Source organism: Macaca nemestrina, chromosome 13 (genome assembly GCF_043159975.1).
Source record: "Macaca nemestrina isolate mMacNem1 chromosome 13, mMacNem.hap1, whole genome shotgun sequence".
NCBI lineage: Eukaryota > Metazoa > Chordata > Mammalia > Primates > Cercopithecidae > Macaca > Macaca nemestrina.
Window position 1 is genome coordinate 71826042 of NC_092137.1, and position 24770 is coordinate 71850811.

At 55.1% G+C, this 24770-nt stretch overlaps 1 protein-coding gene across 23 annotated transcripts in view; it reads left to right on the top strand.

Annotated features, from left to right (window-relative positions):
* LOC105465246 (dysferlin) overlaps positions 1 to 24770 on the top strand; it is a 233762-nt gene that overhangs the window by 92770 nt on the left and 116222 nt on the right. For 14 of the 23 annotated variants that reach the window (XM_071076889.1, XM_071076895.1, XM_011713556.3 and 11 more), the window contains 12 exons: positions 4139 to 4180; positions 5837 to 5952; positions 6404 to 6517; positions 7830 to 8007; positions 8617 to 8741; positions 10788 to 10894; positions 16364 to 16556; positions 18669 to 18824; positions 22580 to 22711; positions 22800 to 22966; positions 24112 to 24226; positions 24521 to 24626. In XM_071076889.1, coding sequence (XP_070932990.1) covers positions 4139 to 4180; positions 5837 to 5952; positions 6404 to 6517; positions 7830 to 8007; positions 8617 to 8741; positions 10788 to 10894; positions 16364 to 16556; positions 18669 to 18824; positions 22580 to 22711; positions 22800 to 22966; positions 24112 to 24226; positions 24521 to 24626 — 1551 coding nt within the window. The remainder of the gene's footprint in view (positions 1 to 4138; positions 4181 to 5836; positions 5953 to 6403; positions 6518 to 7829; positions 8008 to 8616; positions 8742 to 10787; positions 10895 to 16363; positions 16557 to 18668; positions 18825 to 22579; positions 22712 to 22799; positions 22967 to 24111; positions 24227 to 24520; positions 24627 to 24770) is intronic. The other 9 variants (XM_011713554.3, XM_011713561.3, XM_011713563.3 and 6 more) reach the window with 1 other exon arrangement.

The window sequence follows — 24770 nt, forward strand, 5'->3', positions numbered from 1 at the left end:
TCTGAAACATTTAAAGGGCAACTTTTAATTACAGAAAATTTCAAGTACACGCAAAAGTAGAGAATTGTACAGTAAACTCCCAGGCACCCTCCCTGAGCTTCCACATCTAGCTGCTCTCTGCCTTCTGATTTCCTTGTTGGGACTTTGGACTAGTCCCAGAAACGACCTTCCTGCAGGCACTGCAAACCTGCTCTTCCTGCCCCAGCCCCTCCCTTCCTCGCTGGGGGAACAATGTGTTCCGGGATGTGGCCCCGCCCCTTCACTTATTGCTGTTCAGATAGTTTCTGAGAAGGGCTGTCTTCCCGAACAGGTAGAGAGATCTGGGGGTGGTAATGCAGTCAGAGGGTCACCTCACAGGTCAGCACTCTTGGTATGGAAGGAACCTCTTCTTCAGTTTTCTGGCTGGCACTGTCTCTGTCTCTGATTCCAGGGGCAGACACTGGTGGAGGCACAGTGGGGCATTTCTGACTGTTTTCCGACAGTCGTGTTTCACGAGGCTGCAGCCGTGCTTGTCGCCAGCCCCCTGACGGAGAGTTCGCATCCTCCGACCTACCTTCATTTCTGTGCTGTGTGAGCCCTCACTTTTCTCTGTGTCCACAAGTGTGTGTTGGTGGGAAGGCAAGAAAGATGTTTATGTGGTCACTAGATGGCGCTCAGGTCACAGGCAACCCAGCGTGCTTCGGAAGGCATTCAAAGTTGGGCCCACCTTCCATCACCGATGGTTCTGGAAATAAATGAGAATCTTCTTGCAACCAGCTAACCGGTTTTGAACATGCAGTTAAATAGCTAGATCTAAGTGGCAGTAAAAGAGTTAAACTTGTGCATCCAACTGGAGCTGTCTTTGATGACTCTCGGACCCTGCCGACCCGTTCCTGCAGAGGTGGGTCCCTTTCTGGGGCCAGGGCCTCTCTCCGGCCTTGAGGTCCGGCCCTTGCCTTGCTCCTGCCAAGCCTCCCTGACCTGCGCGCAGCCCCCTCGGAACGCGTCGCTCCAACTTTCCTTCCAGCCCTTTTTTATGTTGTTTCTCCACGTTGTGGGCTTCTAGCCCATTGGGGCGATAGACAACACTTGTATTTCCTCACTGCTCTCAAAGCCCAAATGAAACTGAACTGTAAAAACAAGTTCTTTCTCTGTATTTCCCCGCCTCAGGGTTCACCAGATGATTTGGTTCAACTAGGAGTTTTTGTTTTTCTGTTTTTGTTTTTGTTTCCAGTGAGGACAAGACCTAACACTAACCTCTTAAACACCTCTGCCCACAAGTTTGCCTGGGCACACTAGAGTGTTCCTTGGACCCTGTGCTCTGAAGTATTAAGTAAGAATTTTGTTTTTTAAAAAAGAGTGCTTTCCTTAGAAGCTGCAGGTCTTTTGAAAGGTAATAGGCACATGAGCTCTGTGAAATGTACACAGATTCTTTCATAACTTTATACATAGGAAACTCATGCTCCATAAATAGCACTTGTATCTTAGTGTTTTCCATAGCTAAGAAATCCAAAGTTAGTCTCCTTTCGTCTCTGGAATGTAGATGATGCTGATTTCCCAGCAGTTTTCAGTTTCTCCTCTTGCCTGGCGCAAGTGAGAGTCAGGCAGCCAGCCGCCGTGGGCTTGGGGATGTGCCGAGAGGCAGAGGGAGCTGGCGGGGCAGACTGCAGGTGACGGCCTCAGCTTCTTCATGCACCTCCCAGGGACTGTGTGCAGGGCTGGGACTTGTGGCTCACTGGGCTAGGAGGTCCTGCTCTCTATCTCCTTCAGCTTCCCCCAGGTGAGGCAGCTGAGCTTTGTTGCTCGGGTCACAGAACTGGGAGCATTCATCTGTGTTTTGGACTTCCATAGCCCCAGCTCTCTGGACTGAGGGAAAACACAATAAAATACTTGTGTGTTGGCAGAAGGGTGATGTGGACGAAATAGAGGCCTTGTCTTGGGTGGCTTCACTAGTCACTGTGCCCTTGAACTGTCTGCAGACACAGGGGCGAGAGCCCAGGATGGGCCTTCACACCCAGAGACTGTGATCCGCCCCCAAGTCAGGAGTCATTGACCTAAGACATCAGCAGGGCCGTGTCTTATTGCATATTCCCAGTGCCTCCTCCTGCACCTGGTTAGGTTTGCTGAATGAACAAATGAATGAAAGAATGTGTGAATTAGGTTGGGTGCAGTGACTCACACCTGTAATCCCAGCACTTTGGGAGGCCGAGGTGGGTGGATCACCTGAGTTCAGGAGTTCGAGACCAGCCTGGTCAACATAGTGAAACCCCATCTCTGCTAAAAATACAAAAAATAGCCCAGCATGGTGGTGGGCGCCTGTAATCCTAGCTACTTGGGAGGCTGAGGCAGGAGAATCACTTGAACCTGGGAGGTGGAGGTTGCAGTGAGCCGAGATCATGCCGCTGTGCTCCAGCCTGGGTGACAAGAGTGAGACACTGTCTAAATAAATAAAAAGAAAGAAAGAAAGAAAAGAAAAGAAAAGAAAGAAAGGGTGAATTAATGAAAAGGTGTGGTTGGGAGGCAGGCTGCTCTGCAGTTACCCACTTGGTCCTCTGAGCCACCAGAGGCATGTGTTGGTCAGATGGCCGATGGGATTAGGGGGACTTCTGCATCTGGGCTGGGCACCAGTCTGCAGCCAGAATTCAAAATCAGTCTGGGTGGGAAGCCAACTTTGCCTCTGTAAGAAGCACATGGGGGGTTGGAACTGTGACCTTGGCCTCATTAGCCCAAGATAACAGGCCAGGCCTGTTAGTAATCATTTAGAAGGAGCTTAAAATGGGATCTGTTTCCTTCCGGTGGTCCCTGGCCACTGCTCTCCTTGGGCCTGCAGCTGTGCCTGTGTTGGCCCTCTCGCTGTTGCAGAAATCTCCCCACGAGCAGAGCCCTGGCTTGCCCATGGAAGGAAACCTCTTGCTTTGGAGATGAAGGTGGCCATGAATTATGATTTATGCAGCCCTGGTGTCTGCCAGCTGATGTTTGTAGCTGAGGCCTGGCTGAGGAGGGCCGAGGGGCTGGGCCGGGCCCTCCTTGCTGCCTCTGCCCTGTCCTCACTCCGGACGGCCATGCTGCCTTCTCTCTTCTCCACTCTTTCTCTCTGTGTCTTTGTGCACTCTTCCTTCACAAAGTTTTCCTCAACCCTTGACTTCTGACTGCAGTCACAGGGCTAGGGGAAAAGAAGTGTTTCCTGGAGGACAGCAACAGGTAAAGGTAAACGAGGAAGGGAAGTAATCAGCAAGTTCACTAACCACGTCCCGGGTGGGCACGTGACCTCAGACTGCGTCACACTTTGCTGTTGCAGAAGGAGAATGGGAAGGTCAGATTTGGGAAGAGGCAGAAATCAGAGAGGACAGTGGAGGAAGACCGAGGGGTGTCCGCTTCCTTGGCGGCATTGTGTACCTGCCTAGCAGTGAGGGACAGATTCAGAGTCCATATGTGTGCCAGAGCATTTCCTTCCTTGCTTTTCTTATTTCTAGACATTCCTTACCAACATTTAGGGGCACACCCAAGTGTGTAGCGTGTTCAGCTTGTGGACAGCGTCTGGCTCTGTGCTTCCCTGGAAGCGGCCTGTGTCAGAAGCTAGATGCCAGTGCCTGCTGTTGTGAACATGCAACGTGGAGCCTTCAGGGGTGATTCTGGACATGGCCACTAGGTGGAGATGTTGTGCCTTGAAATGTCCCTGCTCAGTGCGCCTGGTTCCAAGTGCGACCTGCCTGTGGGCTTGGAGTGTGGGGAGTGCCTCGCTTCCTAGCTCTGGCCCTTTTGTGTCTCCCCACCCTTCCGTTGTGTCTGTACTTTGTTCCCCTCACTTATCTGGCTATCATATGGAAAAGCACATTTTCTTTTCTGAATTATTCCTTGAGTGTATTGAATCAAATTTCGGGTCCGGCAAACGGAACACACAGAGTGATGGGCAGGCCAAGTGGGACCCCTAGGGCTCATGGGGTGTTGGGGGCTGCGTCTGGAGGGGCCGTGATGATTTAGTTTATGATAAATTTACAGCTGGGCAGAGGGTGGGGCCTCGGGCTGCATCTGTTTCACAGCCTGGAGCTGTCTTTCCATCTGTCTGTCTGCCAGCTCTCCATCCACAGCCTGTTCATGTAACCAGTACTTCTCCCAGCCATGCCCACCCTAACCCCTTTTCCATTTCTTTACGCTTCAGAGGAGACTGCAGGTGCCGTCAAGCCTTCGAAAGCCTCAGACCGTACGTTGCTGTCACCTTGGGGACAACCAGGGGAGCGGGGCCTTGGGTTTCGGTTAGAGGGGCGAGGGTGCTGGAGGCATGGGGGTTTTTGATTTGCCTGAGGTGGGACTGAGGTTCCCCCACAAATGTAAGTCTCTGGACTTACATTTGCTGTCGCCTCTCAGCCTCTGTAGAGCATGTAAATCGTCTGGAATGCTTTAAGGGCCAATTTCCTCCCATTTTCCCCAACCCTTCCTAAATGGGATAGGCTTGGGCCGATGCTCCAGTTAGACCCCTCTGTCTGGTAGTGAGGGGTAGGGGCAGGCATGGGGGTCTGGAGTGGGGCAAGGGGAGTGTGAGGTGTTTCAGGGGCCAGGAGGAGGCCAAGAGGAGTTAAAAACTCTTGGAGTTGAAATCCTCAAGGTAAATCATAATTGAGATGATTAACACAAATAATTAGTAATGCTCCTGTTAGCCCATCTACCTGGGCCTCTCACCTCTCCTGAAGGCCAGTGCCCTGTCTGTGCTGGGGTCTAGGAGAGGGAAGGTGTTGAAGGAGGTGGGGTGGCCCCTGGCTGAGAAGGGAGGTGAGGCTCCAGCCTTCTGGTCCCTCCCTGTCCTGGCTCCTCCCTCATCCCTAGGGTCTCGGCAGGGGCTGGACTCGCAGTGCATGACCTTAGGTCTGGCTCAAACACTTCTCTGCTGAGGCCATTTGTTTTGTGCCTACTTTGGCTCATTCTTGTGTGGACTGATTGGGTCATTCCAGAGGGTTCCCGTCTCTGGCCCTGCTTTCCACTTTTGGTATTTTGGAAACAACCTCTTCCCCATTCCTCTGAAAGGGACAGTGTGGCATTTTAGGGTTTTCAGGGTATGGCCAGTAAAGTCCCATTGGGAAACTCAGTTGTGAGCTGGAAAATGATGTTAGCAAAAGAGAGCCTCCAAAAAAGGATGGAAAGGATGTGGAGAGATTTCCCCTCTTCAGGAGTGTAATTCTCTCTGCTCTGACCTGCTCTGTTAAAAAATGTTCTTTGCACAATGTGTGTGTGTGTGTGGAGGAGATTCTGGGATGAGGCAAGGCCATTAGGGCAGGGGGTATGTGCCTGGCGGCTGCCCTAGGGAGGAGGAACGTCTAGCTGGGCTCCATCCCTGGCCTCCTGGGAGATGGTTTCTCTTGTTACCGGGCTCTGGGACCTCTTAGGTCCTCCCCACTGGCTGCAGGGCCTACAGTGCCTATAGAAGCGTAGGATGGAGAGCAGATGCAGGACTTGATGGGGTGGGGCTGGGGAGGGGCACAAGCAGTAGAGGGCCTTGAACCCCAACTTTGTGTGCTGGCTGAGTGCATGGGCTTTGAGGTGACACCATTCTGGGCCCTGCCACCTTGTAGTCATGTGTTTCTTTGCATCTCTGAGCCTCAGTTTCCTCATCTATAAAATGAGACTAATAAAAATAATAAAAATATGATTGCATCTCAGCATGATGGTGAGGAGTAAAGAGACTTAGGGGAGGGCACGAGAGCTATCGCTCGTGGCGTTCGTCTTTATACACTGACAGGAGCTGCATCGGGTGCATGTGGGGGGAACTGAGGGTCAGGGGTGGGCTCAGGCTGGAAGGTGGCTGGGTTGAGCATTGGGAAGCCCCACTGGGCCGATCCCTCTGATTGCCACTTGTGTCTCCCAGTGGATGACCACCTGGGCTTCCTCCCCACTTTTGGGCCCTGCTACATCAACCTCTATGGCAGTCCCAGAGAGTTCACGGGCTTCCTGGACCCCTACGCAGAGCTCAACACAGGCAAGGTGAGCCGGCTGGAGCCCTGCTTAGCAAGGGCAGGATGCCAGATGCCCAGGTCCTTCAGGAGCCCAGGCCTGTATGCAGAGTCTTCCAACCCTACCTGGGGGCCCACAACCAGGCAGCCACCCACTCAGGGAATTCTCCTTCTGCCCCTTGACGCTGCCTTTCCCGAGTGCCAGTCTGATCCTTCCATGTTCCCCGCCCTGAAGGACCCAGACCCTGTCTCTCTTTCTTCATCTTTTGTTCTGGGTTGGCATCTGGCACTGTCCATCTGGGTGGCTTGTCATATCCCCTGAACTCTCTGGGCCATGCTTCCTCATCTGCAGAGAGATGAGGTTGGCTCAGGGACCTCCTGGGTGCCTGGGAGATGAGCTACCTCAGGGCCAGAGGGTGCCCCTTTCCTTCCCCTCCTTCCCTCTGTCTCCCCTGCTCCTGGTGACCTGACCTCCCTGGCAGGGGGAAGGTGTGGCTTATCGTGGCCGGCTTCTGCTTTCCCTGGAGACCAAGCTGGTGGAGCACAGTGAGCAGAAGGTGGAGGACCTTCCTGCAGATGACATCCTCCGGGTGGAGGTGAGGGGCATGGCTCTTGGTGGGAGCTGGGTGTCGGGGCGGGGAAGGGATGGCCACACTGGACTGGCCTTGAGGTGTCATGGCAGAGGGAGGACTCAGCTCTGCCTACATGCATAGTGCCTTTACCTCTCTGGGCCTCAGGTCTCAGCTGTAAAGTGGGAATAAATTAACACTTGCCCCTGCCTCCCTGGAGGGATGATCAGAGGCTCAGAGAAGATAAATGAAAATATTTCAAAAGTCTAGAGTTTGATGCAAAATGAGATGTGATTTTATAATAATAATGTAAGGATAACTATTAAGTCAAATAAGCACTGAACATGTATCAGGCACTGTGCTGCTGACACCTCTGCTGTTATTGACTCCTCCCAACACCATGAGGTGGCTGCTGTTATTATTATTATCCCCATTTTACAGATGAGGAAACAGGCTCAGATATATCAGAGCAACAAATGGTGGAGCTTGGCCTTGTGTCCAGGAGGCAGCTGTGCAGACTCTGTGTGGTGATTTAAGCTGTTAGACACAGTGGTCAGATGGCTCTGGTTTGAATTCTGGCTGCAGCACTTACAGGCTCCATCAGTTTCCCTATCTGGAATGTGGGGATATATTATACTTAAAGTTATATTATATAGCTTGTAATAATATATTTATAAGATGGTTGTGAGAATTAAGGAAATTAATACACATATGCGGTAAGCACTTACTAAGTGCTAGCTGTTGCTACTGTTTACATTCACCTAATACCCAATTGTCTGACCCCTCTTCTCTCAATCATAGGATTGAGTTCCTGCCCTGTCCCCGCCCTATGCTCAGCGCCTGGAGGGGACAAAGAGACCCTTTCATCCCAGGCACATGACAGTGGCAGTCCGTGTGTCCTGCAGAGCTGGCTGCTCAGGGGGAGACCCTGAGTGGCATGGGGCAGGAGCTCTGGGCAGGCGCCTGGTGGCTTAGAGCCTTTAGCCCCTCTGAATGGCAGAGAAGTTCCAGGTTGCCCCTGTGGGCCCAGTGGGAGACCCCACTCAGCTGATGTGGTGGTACCATCGCTGCTGGTTTGGATTAGGGGCAGCTTGACCTTGGAGGAGCAGCTTTTATTAGGGAAACATGGCCAGACGCACGCAGATCTGGAATGAGCTTGTTCAGTTAGCAATGAAATCTGGATGCTGTTTCTTTCTTGGGCTACTTGCCACCCGTCAGTCCAGCCAGGAGCTATTGGGTGCCGGCTATGGCCAGGGCCTGCCAGATACATGTCCCCTCCCTAGCCCGGGTGCCTTTCTTTGCTTCTCCTGTGACCCTCTGGCCCACTCTCTGCTCACAGAAGTACCTTAGGAGGCGCAAGTACTCCCTGTTTGCGGCCTTCTACTCGGCCACCATGCTGCAGGATGTGGATGACGCCATCCAGTTTGAGGTCAGCATCGGGAACTATGGGAACAAGTTCGACATGACCTGCCTGCCGCTGGCCTCCACCACTCAGTATAGCCGTGCAGTCTTTGACGGTGAGGCAGTGCTCCTGGCTGGGACCCCGATCACAGGATCATAGAGCAGGGGGCCACACCTTAAATCCTGCCTCCCACGGAAAGCTGCTGGAGGCTATTCAAAGACCCTGGCCCTGGCCAACCTGTTCCAGCTGTCCCCTTGCTCTCCCCCAGGCGAGGGGCCCTGCTACTAGTGCCCACAGATGCAGCTCCTGGGACCAGCTGTGGTCAGCATTGACCCCGATCCATCCTGCTCATTTCAAGGAGTCTGCCGGCCTTGGTTTGGACATTTTAGGGAGTGTGGCCTTGGGTTTCCCAGGGCAGCTGTAACAACTTCTCAGTTTTGACAGGCCCTGGAGCCCTAATGAGAGCTGCAGCTGTCTGCTCAACTCACATAGAGAGCTCAGGCACCTCTTTCGGACACTGGGCAACACGGGTCACTCCACGTGTGTCCAAGAGGGTTCTTCGAGGGGAAGGGTGAGCAGGTGCCTGTCTCTCTCCCACGTGTGGTCCCCTTCCCAGCTCTGCCAGTCCTAGCCCTGGAGTGCCCAGGAGGCTGGCACTCTTAGCACCCCATCCCACCCTCCCTCCGCTCCTGGCACAGTGCTCAGGCCTGTCTCTCCATTCCAGGGTGCCACTACTACTACCTACCCTGGGGCAACGTGAAACCTGTGGTGGTGCTGTCATCCTACTGGGAGGACATCAGCCATAGAATTGAGACTCAGAACCAGCTGCTTGGGATTGCTGACCGGCTGGTGAGTGAAAACGTGCCCAAAGCTGCACACGCCTGTGCATGCACCTGCTACCCCGCTGCACGGGGCGTCTCAGACCACCATCCACTGGTGCACACACTGACACATGGCTGTGCCTACTAACCTTCATGGTTGGTGTCCTCGGTGTCTTGGCAGTACCAGGCTTGTGGTCCTGTCCTGTACGCTTGGAAGAGGAGAAAGGGGATGTGAGCAACCTGAGGCAGCTCCAGTGTGCAGTGGGACCCAGGGCAAGGGAGCAGAAAGAAAACCTATGTCACGCAGCAGGGCACGGCCTTGCTCTCGCTCACTTACTCATTACAGGCCTTCGGACTCTTAATGCACGCAAGGGCTTATGCTAGAAACTTCTAGCCAGAAGCTAGAGGCCAGAGGTGAACAAGGAGCTGGCTCTGTCTTCAGGGAGTCAGTTTATTAAAGGAGGGCATAGGCTCACTTGTGCCTCTCATACAGGGCTTTCTAAACTTAGGTACAGGTGACACTCCAGGGGCAGAGAGATGTTGGGCTCAGAGCAGGGAGGGTGGCCAAGGAGCGTCAGGAAGGCATCACAGGCCAGCGAGGGGGCTGTGTCCAGTGCAAGCAGATGGGGGGTGGGAACCCAGCTAGGCCACCATTGCAGGAGCCTGAGGGAGGGTGACCAAGCCCTGGGAAGGAGATGGCCTCGGGCGGGGGCGGAAATTGCAGGACTTGAGCTACAAGGCCTTGGTGGCCAACTGGATTTGGGGCTGAGGAAGGGCTATAAGGAGGAACTCAGGTGGCTGGGGAATTGGGAAGCTGGGGAGAAGAGCAGAGCATATGAGGTCAGGTTCTGTTTTGGGGGTGAGGAGGGGACATCTGGGGAGGCCCCTATAGATGCTGCAGTCCTGGCACTTGGCCAGAATGGAGGAGAATCACAGGTGGGCAGAGGTGTAGAGGCCAAGGGAGGTGAGGAGGTTGAGTGGGAAGCTGATGGTCCTGGCAGTGGCTCTAGGGGTTTCTGTGGTGTGGATGGGGACAGCTGGTGGGAAAATGCAGGAGACAGGTGCAGGCTCCACTGCAGGAGCATGCTGGGATCAGCAGGTGGAGGGAAGCGGGGCTGGAGAGGCCTGGGCATATCTGTGGGTGGGGAGGTGAGCATGGCTTGAAGGAAAGGTGGACAGAGAAGGGAAGGAGGCCATGGTGGCCCCACCTTCCCAGAGACTGGCAGTTCTAGGGGAAAGAGGAGACCAGCGAGTGCTGAGATGGGGAGAACGTGGAGTTGATGCCATACAGCTCTAGACTCTGCCTTCTGGGCCAATCACTGGCTCACAGCAAGACTCCAGACTCCAAGAGGGCAGGGACCATGTTCTTTCCAGTTCTATGAGACCGGTAGTCCAAATCCCGAGTACACGTCCTTGCTCAGGAAGGCCGGTGGGCGGGGAGGGGCGTGTGGGGGGCTGAGGGACAGTCCTTGGCCTCTCAGCTCAGGGCTGAGGCCCCATGGAGAGGGCTGGAGAAAAGCTTGGTAAGGGCCTGTTTCCCTGGGAGGCAGCACAGGGAATGAGCAGCCACGGGAGTTTGAGGAAGGAGGTTCCTGTGATTAGAGGTGGCGGGACTGCTCCTGGGAAGAGGGTGCTCTTCGTCTAAGCCTCATCGGGTGGTAGAATCTGGAAAGGAGAGAGGGTTCCAGGTGGGGAACCAGAGCAGGCTCGGAGAGGGCCACTCACCTGTGGGAAGCCAGGCCTGCTTTGAGGGTGGCAGGGAGGAATCAGAAGCCATCAAGTTCTTTCCAAGTCTGCAGAACCCCCGCCCCCGCCCCCGCCCCCGAGCTCCTTGTGACTACATGTGAGGCTGGAGTTCCAGGTACGAGACTTTGGATGTATTTGGGTACGGGCAGCCTTGGAAGGTTCTTGAGTCAGGATAGAACCTGGTTTGTTGGGCCTGGGCTCTGCCTTCTTTGCTCTAACTGTTCACTCCTTTTTGGTTCAGTAGCAGTGACAGGGCCTAGGGGCTGGGTCCAGCGTGCACCCTCTGCCCTGTGGTGACACACCTGACCCTTGCCTGCCCCTTCCACAGGAAGCTGGCCTGGAGCAGGTCCACCTGGCCCTGAAGGCGCAGTGCTCCACGGAGGATGTGGACTCACTGGTGGCTCAGATGATGGATGAGCTCATCGCAGGCTGCAGGTAGGGGGGACCTGGCGCCCCTGGTGCCCTCCTCTCCTGGCTCAACTGGGCCTGTTTCGCTGGGAGTGCTCGTGTGTGGCGGTGAGCAATGGCACGTCTCCCAGCCACGCTTGGCCAGCAGTCCAGCCCGTGCTGAGTCCAAAGGTGGTGGAGCCAGCGCAGGAGTTGAAAAGGTGACATTGAGAGCAGGTCATAAATCTCCCTGCAGCAGCGGCAGCTGCGGGCCCGGCGGCCGGCTCACCTGAATGGGGGGCATTGTGTCTCTGATCCCTGACCTCTTATTTCCCTGATGGAATCTCCAGGAGGAGCTGGCTGGGGGGTGGGGTGACGGCGCCCCTCATTCCCTCAAGGCCATGTCGGGGATCATGGTTTCTGTTTAGCCTTCTATTGACACGGCTGATTGTCGACTTCAGGAAAAGAAGGCCCGGGGTGTGGAGGCCCAGCAGAGGGGTGCATCTCACATCTCCTCCACTGCCATGTGGTTTTGGGGGGCCACCCGTGGGTTCTGACCCTTGGTTTTCTCAACTTCAACCTGGCATGAAGAATAACTACTTTATAATATCTTCTAAACAAAGTGCCCGGCCCTTGGGAAAGATTTAATAAGTGGTAGCATAATTATTGCTCAGAAGAAGAAATGTCAGGAGACTTAGCTCCTGGTCTCTTTATCTGACTTTGTGACTTTGGGAAGCTTCTCTTCTCTGGACTTTAGTTTTCTCAGCTGTTAAATGGACTTAAATAGTCACCCCTCTGCTCTCCACGGGGTTAATATATGCAAATGTGTGAATATACACAAATGTATTCTATGCCCCCTATACGCCTCATCACCCCTCCCTCAGCATGGCCGTACAGCCCTGCTGAACGCATCAGAGAACTGATAACCATGGCCACTGATGTAGCATCCCTTCTATCTTTTATGGTTCAGTTAGGAAGTATATCTTTATCGAAATATTACCCCCAGAGAAATGCTCCCGGCCCAGCGGTGGAATTCCAGATAGGCCATTCACCCATTTCCCCCAACCTTCCTGAAGCGTGGCAGGCTCAGTGCCAGACAACCAGAGCATACTGACAAAGGTACAACTTCAGCCCTCCAGGGATGGTTGGATGCAAAAAATGGGCAGAGGAGGTAAAGTCTGTTAGGAAGTTAGAGGTGTGCACTGTAGGAGCTCCAAGCAGGTGCATCTCATTCCCACTAACTGAATTCAGGGAAGCTTCCTGGAGAAGGGGATGCCTGTGGTGGACTTTGAGGGAGGAGCAGGAGTTAGCCTTTGGAGAGGGGACTGCCAAGGCAAAAGCACAGAAGCCTGAAATGCCTGCTGCCTCCTGGGTGGGGGAGGTGGCAGGAGAGGCTGTTGCCCAACTGGGTGGCCCTGAGGGTCTCTGCTATTAACCAACCATGAAATCTTATGAAGTAGAAAGTAGGCTGGGTGTGGAGGCTCACAGCTGTAATCCCAGCACTTTGGGAGACTGAGGTGGACAGATCACTTGAGGTCAAGAGTTCAAGACCAGCCTGGCCCCATCTCTACTAAAAATACAAAAATTAGCCATGTGTGGTGGCGGGTGCCTGTAATCCCAGCTACTTGGGAGACTGAGGCAGGAGAATTGCTTGAACCCAGGAGGTGGATGTTGCAGTGAGCTGAGATCACGCCCCTACACTCCAGACTGGGTGACAGAGCAAGACTCTGTCTCAAAAAAAAAAAAAAAAAAAGTAAATGACCCTTGTTTTACAGATAGGAAACTGAGGCACAGGGAGGAAGGCTGATTAACTTGCCCAGATTCACACACCTAGTGAGTGGCAGAACCTCCTTGCAGTGCTGCTCTGTAATGGACAGAACTTGATGGGGTGAATGTGGCAGCCACAGGAAGGTTCAGAATGATCCCCTGGTCCTGGCCAGGGTGGCTAGGTGGGCATGGGGGCCGTGCTCTGAGACAGTCAGCAGGAGGAGGAGCCAGTTGAGGGGGAGGTGAGGCATTCGGGACAGGCTGTGTTGAGGCATCTGTGAGGAAGCTGGCCTGTGGTCTGGAGGTGGGAGGACAGAATGGGGTTGGAGGGGCGCATACGGGCACGGTCAGCCTGGGGTGGCCGCAGCCACTGGGTGAGTTCCCCAGGGCATCCCCAGGGCCCCAGGCCCCACCTGCAGGATGACTCATGGTGCCACGTTGGCACCACTTTGGATGAGGTGGGTGGGCCAGGATTCTGGGTTCTACCTGTGGCCCTGCACATGACCCCCGTGTTGTTTGTAGCTTGGCAGGTCTGAGGGGCCTGGGACATCTGAGACCCGTGGGCCCTGAGTCCTTGGCTGCCCTCAGTGACCTCTGCAGGGCTCTGCTCTTGGAGGATCTGCCTAAAAACACTTCTGGCCCCTTTGAGTCACTCTCCCGGGGTTGGACGAGTGGCTGGGCCTCCCAGCAGGGATGCTTGTTCCAGCTCAGGAGCTTGGGAGGAGAGCTGGGTTCCCGTCCTCTTGGGAATGTATAATGGCTGTCTAGGAGAGGAATTCCAGGCAGCAGGAGCAGTTCGCTCAGCTCCACCTGAGGCCACTAGTGCCCCGCACCTCAGCAAGAGGGCTTCCTCCACCCCCTCTCCTGTGTGGGAGCATCCTGTGTGATGCTGAGCACCATCACAGCCGACGTGCAGAGCAGCTGGGCATGGGGGCCTTGAGCGAACTCAGGCCCACAGCTGACCACAGCAGCTCACCCTTTCTCCAGCCAGCCTGGCCCACTTCTCCAGCATCGGTGTTCCTCATTCCATCTCAGCCCTTTTCCCGGCTCATCTTCCGGGAGCCTCCCCCTTCCCCAGGGCCGGTGGTGTCCACTCTGTTCCTCCAGCCCAGCCCTCTCCTCTGATCTCTACACCTATGAACACAACGTGCTGGACATGTCCACGTGGATGTCCCGCCAGCACCTCAGTGCTGCCTCTGGGGCTACACGTGTTGCAGACAGGTTTCATCACCTCCCGGCACTCTTTTCCTGGCTCCCCAGAACCCACGCTGGAAACCTGAGCCAGCTCTGACTGCTCGCCTCCTCTTTCCTCTGCCCCAGCCCTGGTGGCTCTGCCTCACCCATGTCCTTCCTCCTTCCTTCCTCTCCCATCCCTCCTTTAGTATCCCCATCGTCTTCAAGCTGTGTCACGCCTGCCTCCACGTCAGCCCTGTAGTGGCTGCCACTGCATCCAGGAAAAGCCCCTGCTCTCATCCTGGTGGACAGGCCTTTCTGTCCCCACCACCTGCCTCATGGAGCCCCTGTACTTCTGAAGCTCTGCATTGGTTTGTCTGGCCCTCAGCGTCCCCACCCCTACAGGCTCCCCCTTGCCTCGGTGTCTTTGCACTTGTGCACATGCTGCTCCATCAGCCAGGATGCCCTTCCCGCTCTTTTGGGCCTTACTAACTCCTGCTGGCCCTGCCAGGTGCAGCTCAAAGCCGCTTCCTCCAGGAAGGGCTCCTGACTCTGAGGCTGCTCAGGCAGGGATCTGTTTGCATCTTTCTTCTGTGGGCCCCCTGAGAGCAGGGCCAGGTCTCATCTCTGGATGCAGCATCTAGCCCAGGCCCAGGGGAGAGCTGTTGCTCACAAGGAGTGAAATGAATGCCCCGAGGCCAGTTCATCTTTCAGGCTGGACACTGCCCAGGGTACAGGTATCCACCTGGCCCCGCAGAGGCAAGCAGGGACCTTGGGAGCAGCCCAGCCCACTCTACTGTCAGCCTGCTGAGCCCTGTGCTGGGCCTACCTGCAATTTCCAAGTCAGCCGGCGTTGGCGGGGCCCCTGGCTTTGCTTAGGGCTGGGTGGAGCGCCATCAGCTTCCTCTTCCTGGTCTCCCCTTCTTTCCGTACCCCCTGCCTTGGGCTTTCCTGAGGAGGGAAAGAGCCGAGACAGCACGGAGACAGCTTGTTAGTGGCACTCACAGGTCCTAAATGTTTCTTGGGGAGTCTTGGCTGGGCTGTAGCCTTCATGAAAATCTCCCTTTGGTGGTCTGTACTGCAGCCCCTCCCGACTCCCGACCCAGGCTGGGCGCATAAATCACCCTGGTTGGCTCGGCTCTCTCTATCCCTCTCCAGACCCGCCTGCCCCCGCCCTCAGGCCCACTCAGGCCTGGTTCCCAGGCAGGCCCCAGCCCAGGGCTCCGGCCCAGGCTCCCCCACCCCCGCCCCGCTACCCATGGAGCATGCCGCTCCACCGCTGAGGAGCGGCCTGGGGCAGCCCATCCGCGGCACCCTCGGGGCAGTAAATATTATATTACTACAGGGTGTGCAGTACGTGACCTGAGACAGGCCCCGGGGCTTAAGTTTCCCGAGATGGAGTTTGCGTACTGCTCCCCCCACCCTAAAAATTCAATTAAAAAAAATAACAGGAAAAATGTAGTGCGCCGAGGGCCTGCCAGAGTGGTGTATCTGGCGGCGGCGGTGCCGCTGCGCTCCGGCGGTAATTGGTTCTGCATAGCTCGGGGAAATTGGCAGAAAAATAAATCAGCCGGGAGCCGGGAGTCAGACGCTGCGGGGAGGGGAGGTGGGGGGGCTGCAAGTGGTGGGAGCAGACCTGGTGGAGCGGGTTTGACTAATGTCCTGTTTGGGAGTCAAGGGGGTGGGGTGGGGTGGGGGCAGGGCAGCCCCCATACCCTCAATCAGGGAAAATGGAGCGGGGTCCTGCTTGGTTAGAGAGTGCACAGACCGCCCGGCCGCATTTCTGCATGGCGCTTGTGTGGGTACCGACCCCTGGGCTTGGAATGGCGAGGAGGAGCCATATGAAGGACTTTTAGGGTGCCTCTGTGGGATGGGGGAGGTCAGAGTTCTTTGCCTCTAAACAGGATTGAGCTTAAACCTGACTTCCTACCTCTCAGGGCTCAGGGCTGTGTTTCTGGCATTGCATGTACCCCCCACCTCCTCTCCAAAGGCTTCCCAAAACAGAGGGTTCTGGGAAGGGTTCTGTCGTGGCTCCCCACCCCACCTCAGGTGGATACATCTGAGCTGCTGGCCTCCCCGCAGTGCCTGCAGTGGCTTTTCAGGGGTTTCTAAATTTCTTCCTTGAAGAATGCGGACACACAGCACAGAGCGGGCTTGTTTCAGTGCAGGCACTCAGCGCTGGGGCCTCTACTCTAGGAGGATCCAGGGGGCAGGAGCGGGACCCCCTGGGCCCTCTGAGAGCCTGTAGTCAGTGGGGCAGAGGGGAACATATGTGCAAAAGAACTCACCGGACTGGAGTTGAGGACAGATTCCAAACTGGCAGTCCTGGAATCGGGGGCTGGGGACTCCACATCAGGAGGCATGTAGGCTGACATGGGTGAGGAAGGCTTCCTGGAGGAGGTGAGGATGGAGCACATCACACAGAGATGGCTGTGCTTGTGCAGCCAGCTGGAGAAGGCACCCAGCAGGCAGGCGGAGGGGGTGGGGCCTGCTGTGAGAACCCCAACACATGTGCATGCCTGGACCTGGGGGAGCTCTGGGCTCATCAGGTGCACTCCATCTGTCTGTCCCTCACAGCCAGCCTCTGGGTGATATCCATGAGATACCCTCTGCCACCCACCTGGACGAGTACCTGTACCGGCTGCGCACCCGTCACCTGAGCCAAATCACGGAGGCTGCCCTGGCCCTGAAGCTTGGCCACAGTGAGCTCCCTGCTGCTCTGGATCAGGCTGAGGACTGGCTCCTGCATCTGCGTGCCCTCGCTGAGGAGGTAATTAAGCCTGCGGGTACCTTTCTTCGTCTGCTCTCCTGCTGCCTGGAACATCAGAACTGGCAGGCTCAAGGGGAATGTCTGGATTATTACCCACCCTGGTTCCGTTGCTGGGTGACCTTGGGCAGGTGACTTAACCTCTCTGAACCTCAATGGACCAATTTATAGAAGGAAGAGAGAGGGTGTGATGGGATACTGGGTGTTATGGGGCCTGGCACAGAACCTGGCACACAATAGGTAACTAATAAATGCCCTCTGCTTGCCAAAGTATGTCAGAGACAGAGCTGGAACCAGAATCCAGGTGCCTGGTTCTAGGTTCAGTGCCAGGGCCTGCTTCTCCAGGTTCCCGACTCCTTCTTCCTGCCAGCCAGTGCCTGTCTGCACCTGGCCAACAACCTCCCCTGCCTGGACCCTCTGTTTCCTGTTGTCCTGGATGCCTCTGAGCCCCAGGTGCAAGAAGGCTACATTTTCAGTAACTCTGAGCTTTGCTGTATCTGATCAGAGAGGACCGGCTCTGGTTTGTCTTTGGGGAACTATTTCCCCACCTGCAGAACCTCCCCCTGAGGTCTGTGTGGCCAGATGCACCCATCCCGTTCCCTGGCAAACAGGCAGGTCAGGGATTTGTCTGGAATGAGAAGGGTCTGCTCACAAGTGGTGGGCAGACATCGCTGCTGCCTGCTCTGACCAGACTCATGTGGGACTCCCAGGCAGGAGGTAGGGGCTCTCCCCAGGAGTGTGAGAAGGGCAGGGCCAGGAGAGGGGCTACTGGAGGAAGCTGTGGAAGGGGAGAGGGAGGCTGCTCAGGAAGGGATGTGGGTCCCTGGAGTCAGCAGGGCCTATAGGCACAGGCTGGTTCCCTGGCGGACACTGTGTTGCTCAGCTGTGGACCAACCCCTCACAGTGGCAGCAGAACAACCCCTCAGGCTGGTCATGGGCTGCTGTCTGTAATCTCAGCCCAGACTGACCCCTGAATTCTAAGCATCAATTGTGATATGACTGGAAGGGGTTAAGGTCGAACAGTGCTGTTACTGTAAGGGCCCCGTGGAGAGAGCCCTTCTCAAACTTGCATGTGCCTCAGAATCCCTTGGAGGGCTTGTGAAAAGCAGGTTAGGGCCCACCCCTCGAGTTCCTGGCCCTCATGGAACTGGGGCAGAGCCTGAAAATATGCATTTCTAACAAGTTCCCAGAAGCTGCTGCTGCTGTGGTAGCCACATTGAGAACCCCTGGTATAGTGGCTAGGAACGCATATTTGGAGTCAGAAAAACCTGCATTGGTTCCTAAGCTTTCGAAGCCTGAATTTCCTCACCTGTCAAATGGGGCTGCCTGTCTTGCCTCCTGGGCTCGCTGTTGGGGTTCAGTGAAGTGATGCATGGGCATGCTTCACCTGTGCTGCAGGAGCATCAGCTCAGCAGGAGCCCTGGGTGGAGACCTGGCCCCACTTGGGCTCACTTTGCTCACCATCCTTGGAAGCAAATGGACCCTTACCCAATCAGCCTGCTCGCCAGAGTGTGCAGCTGGGAGCAGTTGTCAATCATGCTGGAGGGGCTTAAGGGCCTCGCAGTTTCGTTCCGGACTAGTCACCATTTTCAGAGTCCAGTGTCTTCAGGCCACGGGAATCCTGCTGCTAGGGGAGGAGGGTGTGTGTCCTCTGGGAAGGGCATACCTTCCATGGATCTGTTCCTGCTTTCGGGACTGAGGAACGTGGGTGGTGTCCTAGGCATAATGTTACCTCCCTGGTCAAATCTCGTTCTCTGATGTTTGCCCCCCGGGAATGTCTACCTGGTAGCGAGGACCTAAGAATGTAAGGTCTGAGGTCCAGGCAGGAGTGTCTCTTCCCAGAAGGATGTACTCAGCTCAGTAACCTTGGCAGGCTTCTCATGTGAGCTGGGGGCCGCCTTATGCTCTGTCCTCTGGGGGCTTACTGCCACTCAAGCCAGACACCGTCCAGCCCCGGGAGGTCTGGGGGAAGGCCAGGCTGGGCAGCATGTGGGATGGAAGCTGGGAGAGGAGAGGCCTCTGTGGCCTCTGAGTCAGAGGTCAGCTCACGGTGTGGCTGTGGGGCGTGGGCCTGGTGTGTCACCATCCCCACCCTGACCACCGCCCTCTCTTCAGCCCCAGAACAGCCTGCCGGATATCATCATCTGGATGCTGCAGGGAGACAAGCGTGTGGCATACCAGCGGGTGCCCGCCCACCAAGTCCTCTTCTCCCGGCGGGGTGCCAACTACTGTGGCAAGAATTGTGGGAAGTTGCAGACAATCTTTCTGAAAGTGAGTTTTCTTTTTTCCCAAGTCATGATCATATTTTTCCCAACACAAGGCCTTTCTCCCACCTCTTCTGCTTCCCCCTCCTGTTCTTGACCTATCTTAATTCTTAGGCTGTGGTCTTGGAAGGAGAGGAGGTCTTTGGGTAAAACAACTTTCCTTTTCCTCGGTCTCCCCCAAAGTCCCCAGGCCCCTGCACCTAGTGTAGGACCTAGTAGGTTTGAGCTGGAATCACTGGCGCTGGGAGTGAATGAGGTGGAGTCTGTGGTCCAGGCCATGTCAGAGGGCTGACCCCTGCGGCTGTGTTTGTCCTTCCAGGCAGGTGTCTTTTATAGGGAGGCCTCAGTCCTCAGCTCCCAGGCACTAGCAGGCCTTGCATGACCTGGCTTCCACACCAACCCCAGTGCCCTGGACTGGAGCTGGAGTCACTTTGAGGCTCAGGTCCCTCTGCTGGGAAGGCTGGTATCTGGGGTTTGGGACAGGCGCACCACAAGCTAGACCCACTGGAGAGCTGGGAGCATGTAATTGTGTCCCCTGGTCTCACCAGCCCCCACCTCTCCTGCCCTTTCTCCTCTTCCAACACCCATCCCTGCTCCCTCTTCCTCCTTTCCAGGGGTGTCACCAGCTTTGGGGATGGGTGGCTGGGAGGTGAGCAGGTGCTTGGGGAGAGCCCATCTAGGCTCATGTGCAGACATAGAGCCAAGGCTGCTGTGGTCCTGGTGTGTAGGACATAATGCGGGAGATCCCTCCCTGCACGATGGCTGCCCAGGCCCAAGGGAGGGCCCTCCTTGAAGGGCTATCAGTGAGGCTGCCCCTGCTTGGGGAGGAGTGGCCCTGAGAAGCAGGCCTGCTCCTTACCTCTTTTTTTTTTTTTGAGATGGAATCTCACTCTGTTGCCCAGGCTGGAGTGCAGTGGTGTGATCTCCATTCACTGCCGCCTCTGCTTCCCAGGTTCAAGAGATTCTCCTCCCTCAGCCTCCCGAGTAGCTGGGATTATAGGCGTTCGCCACCCCACCCAGCTCTTTTTTTTTTTTTTTTTTTTTGTAATTTTAGTAGAGACGGGGTTTCACCCTGTTGGCCAGGCTGGTCTCGAACTCCTGACCTCAGGTGATCCGCCCCCCCGTCAGCCTCCCAAAGTGCTGGGATTACAGTGGTGAGCCACTGCGCCAGCCCTCCTTATCTCTTTTCATTTGCCCTGAATAGCTCTGCTAGCATTCAAGGCCTCCTCGACCTAAGCCACTGGGTCTTCATCCAGCCTAGTCCACCTCCCTAAAACCCCTCCGCGCTCGACCTTCCCCCTCCCCACATCTCTCCTCCCTCCTCCCCTCTTCCAGGAAGTCGTTGTTGACTTACTTTAGCCTCGAGCCTGAACCTGGGAGCAGAGCCCCGAGTGATGCCTAGACGCATTTGTATATTGACCAGTCGTCTTGTTGTCCCCTGGAGGGTGTGGAGAGGACAGGTTTCAGTAGCACAGAGGATGCCAGGGTTGACTGGAGCTCTGTGTGGCCTTGGGCAGGTTGCTTAACCTCTCTGAATTGCCTGCTGTCTTATCATCTGTAAAATGAGGGTGGGTGGGGCTGCCCATTTTACAGGTTTTGAGGGTTGAGTTAGGTAACACAGGTGATGGGACTTGCTGGAAATAAGTGATCAATGGATGTTAGTTTCTCTCCCCACCTCTCCCCTTTTCCTTTTGGGGAGCTCCCCTGCTCTATGCGTGCCATGACTAGAGGCCAGCTGAAGGCCAGGGATAGTACATGTCTGCACACAGTTGTGTGAGTAAGTTATGTCTGTTGTGTGTCTGTGTGTTGGGCAGTAGGCTGCCCCCATCCACCTGCTCACGTGCCAGCTGGGGCATGTTTCCCGTTAGCTTCTAACCTCCTGTGCTTGTCAGAGCCTAGCCTCTGAGAATCTACCTCCTAAGCCAGTTCCTGGCCTGGTAGGGCAAAAAGGGAAGGCAGTCAAGGAGTGGCCGCATCTGAGCGGGGCTGACGGGAAGGCTGTCTGTGAGAGTAGCGGGGGTGCTGCTGAATCGTGCCTGGGGTGCTGCTGAATCGTGCCTGGTGGACTCGCTGGGAGGGGACGAGCTCCAGGTTCTGACCTCTTGGCCATGTAGCCTCAGGGAAATGCAAACTGAAACATTTTCCCTGGTTTCAAGCAAAAAAAAAAAACAACAAAAAAAGATATAGAATTGTTTCTCGAAGTCTTCCCCACTGAGTTTATGAGCCCCGCCAGTAGCTCCTGAGCAAGCTCTACAAAAATGTTGGCAGCAAGCAGAGACCAAGAAAACACTGGTGTTTCTGAACTTAAACCAAAGTTGGAAAAAATGAGCACCAGCAGGGAGAGAGAGGAGCCCCAAACTAGACATTTCTTTATTTGCTGTTGCTATTTTGGGTCCGGCAGGCTGGCCCCGTCTGGGGGAGGACAGGGGAGAGAGCCGGGGGTGGATGGGGGAAGTGGGGGTCAGGCATTCCTGCCATCTCCCTGGGGCTGGTGGTTTGGAGGGTAAAGGCAGTTAACCACCCGGGGGAGAGGACAGCCTAAGCGAACAGCCATGGAGAGGTTTCCCCGGGGCATGACACGTGGACTCAGGGGCTCCTCCAGGCTTCATTGAAGATGAACCAAAAGAAGCGGGGCTGTGTCTGCAGGAGGGAAGTATGAGGTGGTCCCGGCCTTGGCATGTCCTCTGCCCCTTCCTGAGCCTCCTACCTGCCCTGGGCTCTCCCTCCAGGGATCCAGGCCTCCCTAACCAGCGTGGGACACCTTACCTCAGCCGCCCTTTCTTTTTCTGAACCCACCCCTTTGCTCACGCGTCTTCCTGCCCCAGAGGATATACTGCTTTGAGCTCATGACACTAGGCCTGGATACTTAATGTGTTGCCTCCTCTAGGGGACAATGTGAATTTTAAGAGCAGAAGCTTCTGCTCCTCAGGCCATGTCTGACCTTGGGTTTCAATCAAATGGTGAAGTAATTGTGGAGAATAATTTCTGTTTCATGTTGGGTTGTTGTGGTTATCCCATTTGGCAGAGCTTCTGAAAGTTTCAGGATAAAAAGCAGTTGAAGACCAGTGAACAGTGGTTGACACGCTGATAATCACTTGAAAGGGTAGGGATATTAGATGATACACTAACCAAAGAAATACAATATTAAACTTGAAGGGGGAGGCTTTAATTTCTTCTCCTTCCAGATCTGTATCATTGTGTCTCCTTTAGAGACAAGTTTTAGAACTTTGCTGTCCAATATGGTAGCCACAGATGGCTATTTAAATATGCATTAATTAAAAGTAAATGAAACGAAAACGTTACCTCCCCAGTCATACTGGCCACATTTCAAGTGCTCAGTAGCTACATGGGGCTAGTGACTACCATATTGGATGGTGAAAATATAAACCATTTTCATCATAGAACGTTCCATTGGCAAGCACTGTTCCAGAAGAAACTGGAAGCGAGGATGTGGTGGGAGAAGGGGAGAGGAGAGATCCTGGGCTAGACATGGTTCCTCTCTGCAGAGTGCTCCTAGAAGGGAATGATGTAGCCTTTGCCTTTGATGGCGAGGAATCTTGGTGAGGGATGGGGGGTGGGATGGGCATTTCTCAATTGTATGCTCCCCTTCCATGCAATTCTGGTAAGCGCTTCCACAGGGGACACTCCCAGTGAGGGTGTCAGCCTGGTCTACCTAGCCCTGGAGGACTCCTCCTCAGGCTCTCGTTGGGACATCTGGATCCTGAAGGGGACTGTGGGTTTCTGTCCTTCTCTGGTACCCAGTATCCGATGGAGAAGGTGCCTGGGGCCCGGATGCCAGTGCAGATACGGGTCAAGCTGTGGTTTGGGCTCTCTGTGGATGAGAAGGAGTTCAACCAGTTTGCTGAGGGGAAGCTGTCTGTCTTTGCTGAAACCGTGAGTGCCTGCAGCCCCCACCTCTGCCTCCCACACCCTGGAGCTGCCTGGGCCCCCTGTTCACGTCTCATTCTTCCTGGCCCTCCAGTATGAGAACCAGACCAAGTTGGCCCTGGTCGGGAACTGGGGCACAACGGGCCTCACCTACCCCAAGTTTTCTGACGTCACCGGCAAGATCAAGCTACCCAAGGAGAGCTTCCGCCCCTCGGCCGGCTGGACCTGGGCTGGAGATTGGTTCGTGTGTCCGGAGAAGACGTGAGTCGTGGGCAGGGAGGACTGGGGAGAGCCAGGCCAGGCTGCCCACCATGGACTGCACCCTCCTTTTGGGGCAGGCTGGGGCTCTGCTGATCCCTCTGCTTGCTCCTGCGCTGGTCATAGGAACTTCACTGAACTTTCCCAGCACTGAGGCTCGCCAGGCAGCAGTGCTTTCCAGAAGGGCTTGGATAGTCAGACAGTCCTTTATTCTTTTCATTAAAAAAAAATTTTTTTTGAGACAGTCTTGCTCTGTCTGGAGGCTGGAGTGCAGTAGCATGATCACAGCTCATTGCAGCCTCAGCCTCCTGGCCTCAGGTGATCCTCCTGCTCCTGCCTTCTGAGTAGCTGGGACCACAGGTGTGTGCCATCGTGCCTGGCTAATTTTTAATTTTTTTGTAGAGACAGGGTCTCACTATGTTGTCCAGGTTGGTCTTGAACTCCTGGGCTCAAGTGATCCTCCTCAACCTCCCAAAGTGCTGGGGTTATAGGCTTGAGTCACCACGCCTGGCCAGGCCTTTATTCTTAAGCCTCCATTCTGTGTGGTGTCCATTGGGTGTGGCCTCATCCTCCAAGACACCCAGGACAAGCCCATCACCTCCTCTGCACATGAACCCTTCTCATGTCTGGACTGCTCACACATCCCCTGAGTGGTCCTTTCTCTCTCAGTCCCTCTCAGATCTATGTGGTCCTTCTCCATGTCTATTCCTGCCTTTGCCTCTCTCCCCTCTCCTTTTCCTGTTTGGTTGGCATTCAACTCTGTGGTGTTTAATTTTTTTTTACTTAAAAACATTGAAGTATAATATGTTATACAGTCAAGCACTCAAATCTTACGAGTACAACTTGGTAACACTTTATATTTTTACAACTATCCATCAAGTCTCGACTGCCCATCCTCCTTTTGCTGTCTTCAGTTGGCCTCCTTTTCTCTTTATCTTGGGTGATGTACTCTTTTGTCCCTGATTATCCCAGGGTGTCCCTAGGTCTCCTTTTCACTCTCTGCCTTGGTCTCTTGCACCCTTGCCTCCCACCCCCATGTCTCTCATTGTTGGTTGGGGTGAGGCTGACATGGGCAGGGGTGCTCTCCAGGAGGTGGTGGATGGATGGGGGCCTCTCCAGTGGAGACTCTGACCAGCCCTCCTCCACAGCCTGCTCCATGACATGGACGCCGGTCACCTGAGCTTTGTGGAGGAGGTGTTTGAGAACCAGACCCGGCTTCCCGGAGGCCAGTGGATCTACATGAGTGACAACTACACCGATGTGGTAAACCAGGCGCTCAGGGGCAGGTGGGGTCTAGACATTTGGTCTCTGGAGGCACCTGGGGCTCAGGGGAGGCTGGGGCATGTTCTTCCTTGCCCCCTCCTACCTCCGGAGCCTTCATGCTTTGGTTTCCAGAGGGAAAGTGTGGGGTGCAGTGGTGGCAGGACACTGACTCTGGGTCTCTGCCCTTCTATCTGAGACTTCGAGGACGTATGTTGTCAAGTTGTATCTTTTCTGCCTCCCTGCTCACATCTGTCTGTCTCCTCTCATTGCTTGTCTGTTCGGTTTTGTCCTTAGAACGGTGAGAAGGTGCTTCCCAAAGATGACATTGAGTGCCCACTGGGCTGGAAGTGGGAAGATGAGGAATGGTCCACAGACCTCAACCGGGCTGTCGATGAGCAAGGTGGGTAGCATGTGGAGCCTGGCGAGCCCCATCCCCGGCGAGCTCTCAAGCCATGCTGGTGGGGACAGCTGAATGCTAGGGCCCTTCACTGGGCTATTTCACCCACCCCGGAACACTTCTTGAAGGCACCCCCACTCCAAGCTA